General features: G+C 33.5%; 1 protein-coding gene across 1 annotated transcript in view; it reads left to right on the top strand.

The window, feature by feature from the left end:
* LOC109071046 (death-associated protein-like 1-B) overlaps positions 1-4,278 on the top strand; it is a 4,511-nt gene extending 233 nt beyond the window's left edge. Inside the window, exons 2-4 of the mRNA XM_019087519.2 lie at positions 1,647-1,734; positions 2,721-2,784; positions 3,787-4,278. Coding sequence (XP_018943064.1) covers positions 1,647-1,734; positions 2,721-2,784; positions 3,787-3,906 — 272 coding nt within the window. The 3' untranslated portion in view covers positions 3,907-4,278. The remainder of the gene's footprint in view (positions 1-1,646; positions 1,735-2,720; positions 2,785-3,786) is intronic.
* Positions 4,279-5,174: the final 896 nt, after the last annotated feature.

The raw sequence follows: 5,174 nt of genomic DNA, 5'->3' as shown, positions 1-5,174 counted from the left end.
TAGCACTTCATCTTTAGTTATTATGATGTATTTAAGTGTTGCATATTGCATTACATGCTATTTATTTCGCTTCTGTGCGTGTGCATGGTAGAGTGCTTGCAGCGAGAGGAAAACAGACATCCAGCCCTTCTTTGTTTTCTTACTAGGTGCTACAGGATGTGAGTTCAGAAGACTTTACTTTCAATTTCTGCTTCATACGATTAGTGCAAACCTTCCTTAGTGTGCCATCACGGCAACAAACTAGTTTCAAACTAGTCAGCTGCCTACCTAGACAGCGATTTAGTGCTCTTCTGAGTTTAACTGATCAGGGATTGTGCAAGTACACTTTGCTTAAAGTTGTTTGCAATCATGATTTAAATTTAAAAAAAAAAATACTGTTGTTGTACTGATGTTGGCAAGTATTTATTTTACTTGAAATTTTTTTTTCGTATGGAGTGTGTGTGTTTTGTTTAAGAGCTATATAGTTTTTTTTCAATTTAATGGTGACTGTTCTAGTGGATCTTGCGTCAACACTTTGTTGAATTTAAAGGGATAGTTCACCCAAAAATAAAAATTCTGTCATTTACTCAACCTCAGGTTGTTACAAAAAAAAAATATTTTGAAAAATGTGGTTAGCCAAGCAGTTGAAAGCAGCCATTTTTTTTTTTTTTTAACCGAAATCAGTTGGGACCAGAAACCATTCTTCAAAATATCAACTTTTGCATTCGAAACACAAACTCATACAAGGTTTGCAACACCTCAAGGGTGGATAAATGATGACAGGATATTGATTTCGGGGTGAGCTATCCCTTAAAGCAATGGTAAATCTAGTCCTGTGCAAGTATGACATTCATACAGGTTTAAAAGTCAAAGGTGATCACCTGTGCTAGTATAAATGTTGCATCACACCCTCAATACGTTACACAAACAACTTCTGTTATGAGAAACCGTGCAGTGAAGTCACCTGACCGTTTCACACAATGTTCTGGGCTGTTTAAAGCTTTACAACCGCAAACACTGAACACTCCCCTTATTATGCTGCGCTGCCTACACTGACTTTATTAGATTGATGAGCGTTTTATTGAGCACATATTTGCACACTCCTCGCCCTCCGGCCTCGGCAGACCTGCCAAATATTCAGAACAACAGGCCACTGAGATGATGGTAGTGGACATCTCCAGGGCTCGAGTCACAGCTCTCTTAGATTTGTGAGACTGGACTTGTATAAGAAAAACTCTTAACCATTTGCTACTCATAAATTCCTATAGAATAGTTTTTTTTTTTTTTTTTTTTTTTTTTTTTTTTTTTTTTTTTTTTAATTATCACAAGTACATTTTATGGAGTTATTTAAAACTGCTTAGTCTTTCTTTTTTTTTTTTTAAAAATATTTTTTTAATTTAATAAATGTGGCAAATTAAAATTTTAAATATTAAAATATTTTTAAATGTAATTTTTTGAAGATTTTTTTTATAATCATTCTAAAATATTTAAGAAAGTTTTATAAAATGTCTATTTTGTTGAATCTGTATCTGGAATGTACTGTAATAGCCTGTGAAGCTGATCAAGAATGAACAAACTTTAACACTTTCTAACACTTTCACATTTGTGTAGCGTTTTCCAAATGATTTATACAGGAATGATATGTGAAGTGTGTGCTTTTTCTTTAGTGAAAGCTGGAGGAAAAAGAGTGGTGAAGAAGAGTGCTGATGATAACGCCAATGTGGAGAAAGAGGGCAAGAAAGTGGATAAATCCAGGTACAGTATTTGAGCAATCTGGATTCTTCACAACACGTGGCACACTTGGTGTAGAGGCTCTCATATCCTGCAGATCAGATATCCTGTTTTCATTCATTTCAGATGTTTTTAAATGCCTCTTTCCTTCTCGTTCAGTCTCTCTTGCAGATTGTCAATATTTAATGAAGATTTTTCTTAGAAATTCTGCTGCCTTGAGATGCAGATGCAGTGGTTTACTTAAACTGCTGACAGTGACATTCATATCACCGGTGCTTTCTTTTTTCTTTTCTCTTTTAAATGTTGCATTCTGGTCTGCAACAACATATCAAAAGTGATTTAAATGCAAAGTTTAATTTTTATATATATCTTTATAAGTGATTTTAGTTTTACTGAATATATCTAAAAAGTAATGAAGCAGAAACGTGTTGCTAAAATGATTCATTGCTTTGCATGAAATCAATAAACCATGCAATTGCATGCTGTAAGTGACAGTCGTATCATCAGGGTATTTTTTTGTATTTATTTTTTTAAATGTTGCATTCTAGTCTGCAACAAAATATCAAAAGTGATTAAATGCAAAGTTGATGCGTTTTTTATTTTTTTTTAATGCATTATTTTATTTAAATATTTATCAGTGGTGGTTTTAGTCTCACAGTGGAAATCTAGTGATGAAGCAGAAACGCGTTGCTAAAAATGGTTCAGTGCTTTGCATGAAATGAATGAACCATGCATTTGTATGCTGCCAGTGATGTTATCATCGGTGGCTATTTTTTTTTTTTTTTTTTTTTTTTTTTTTTTTTTAATGTTGCATTCTAGTTCTCAACAATACATCAAGTGAGAAAATGCAAAGTTGCTGTGTTTATTAATGGTTTTAGTCTTACTGCAGATATATAATAAGTGGTCAGTCAGAATCATGTTCTCCAGCACTTTGCATGAAGTCCGTGAATGATGCAGTTTCATTCAGCATGCCATGAATTCAGTGTTTCATACTAATCTGTGTTGTCCAGGTCCCTGCCAACCCCTTCCAGAATGCAGCACCTGAGTCTTCTCCTGACTGGTCCACTTGAGAAGGTTTGTTGCACCATAATAACAAGATATTAATTGCTTTGCATGAATCCTCCTTGAAAGAGAACGTGATTTCATTGAGATTTGCAGTTTGGTTGCAGTTTTAGAAGGTGGGGAGTGTTTAGAATTTGAAATGAGTTTATGGTAGTAGTCATCATAACCAAGCATAAATGCAGCTTCTGTAGTTAGAAACGGCTTCACAAGCGCTGCTGTGTTCAGTGTTGTTCTTCTCTTCTCTGCAATGTTTAATTGGAGTGAGTGGGAACTAGGACATGGCTCATTATTTTAGTTGAGTTTAGTCCAACTAGGATTCATCTTCTGAACTCCTCAACCAAGTACAGTGATCTGTGTCTATCTGGATTTCACCTGAAAGCGTCTGAGACTCTAAACGGTGGATATCTACTAGTTTGGCTACAAAAGTGGCAGAAGCATTCATTAAATACCTTTTTGTTGGTGTCTATTTTTTGTGAATGTATTTTTATTCTTTTTTTATTTGTAATTTTAATTTAATTATTTTTAACTATTTATTTTTAATTGCATTTTAATTGTATTTATTTTAACTCTTTATTTTTGTATTTATCATTTTAACTTAATCAATTTTATTTAATTTCAAATTGATTTATATTTTTTAATTTTTAAAATGTATTTATAATTCAATAATTGTTTATTTAATTGTAATGTAATTTTAATTGTATTTACTTTTGCATTTTAATTGTATTTACAACTAGTGTTGTTGTCATTTTATCCTATTTTTTTTTTTAAATTCATTTTATTTTGTATTTATTACTATATTTTATTTGTATTGCTTGTTTGTTTATCTTTATTTATTTTTGGTAGTATTATTTTAAAGCTTTGATTTTTACCATGAAATTAGCACCTAAAGCTTGGTGTTAACAATTATCTGGAGATTGATTTAATCATTTGATTAGTCTCCTATAATAAAGGGGGAAAAATCCTTCATTTTAGAAATTAAGTGATGTAATTAAGATTAATGTTTATCTCCTGCAGTTGGGTCATGATTTCCCGGAGACTCCAGTTTCTGTGCGGCACAGCCGAGTCATGCCGAGCGTGGAGAAACCTCATGTCCCGCGCATCTCCATCTGCATTCAACAGCCACGCAGGTTTTGAGCCAGAATGGCTTTTGCTGCTGAGCTTCTGACAACATGAGGTGCAAAAGACAACCAGGATGTGATTTTGTGGGTGAATCATGGATGTGATTTGTTGGTAGACTTGTAACAGTTACTGTAATGTGGTTTTTCTTCCTGCATAGATTGTGTGCTAGTGCTGTGTGGAACAGTAACCCAGTGTGAATTAAAGCTGTCCTGTTGGAGAGATTCAGACTGCTGCTTGTCTGACATGAATAAATGTTAATATGCTTGGCACTTAATTGTAGCATGAATATGCATGAAGTTTCTTTTTGATAATTAATGAAACTATTTTTCCTACTTTCACAAAATGATCCTTTCATACTAGTAAAATTCACTTTTCCAGCAAATGAAATGTTGGTTGTTTCTTTTAATGACCGTTAGGTGGCGGTAGAATCATTCAGCAGGCATTGCTTTTGCAATTACATTCACAAGCCTTTTAAATTGCCTTCGGTTTATTAACTAAGACAAATTTGGGTCTTTCATTTTGTGTGAAAGCCCCCCCCACACACACACTGCTTAAACAATACATGCACAAGTACAGTAACAAAGAAATAACATGCATTTAAAGAAAACACAATTAAAACAAGTACTACAATAAATATTGAACTTTTTTTTTTTTTTTTATTCTGTAACTTAAAATGAGTATGCTTGTGTTCATGTAAGAAATGAAAGTGTTTGTACTGTATAAAGCAATTTATCAGATTTGACCAAAGCTCAGACACTTAAAATTAATTAATTTTAGCTTATTTACACCTTGACAAGAAAATTAACTTAATCTTCATAAAGGGCTATAGATTCTCTCATTGAGGAATTAACGTTAAATTTACACAGGGATGTTGAAGGAGTAGTTCACCCAAAAATGAAAATTTGCTGAAAATGCACTCGCCTTCAGGCCATCTAAGATGTAGAAGAGTTTGTTTCCTCACTTGAACAGATTTGGAGAAATGTAGCATCATTGTCTCTGCAATGGGTGCCGTCAGAATGAGAGTCCAAACAGCTGATAAAAACATCACAATAATCCACAGCACTCCAGTCCATCAGTTAACAAATCCATCAAGACGTTTTAACCTCAAACCACTGCTTTCAGCTAAAATATGAGTCCATAATAATGCTTTCTCCAGTGAAAAAGTCATCTGGTTTGAATCAGGAGAGAAATCTGCACAGATCAAGCACTTTTTACAAGCCAAAAAGCAGTTCAAAACAGTTCTACACAAATATGTGGGTGGATTTTGATGTGAGAGACAACAA

Source organism: Cyprinus carpio, chromosome A9 (genome assembly GCF_018340385.1).
Source record: "Cyprinus carpio isolate SPL01 chromosome A9, ASM1834038v1, whole genome shotgun sequence".
NCBI lineage: Eukaryota > Metazoa > Chordata > Actinopteri > Cypriniformes > Cyprinidae > Cyprinus > Cyprinus carpio.
Note: the sequence above shows the minus strand (reverse complement) of the source record. Positions and strands in the feature narration are given on the sequence as shown.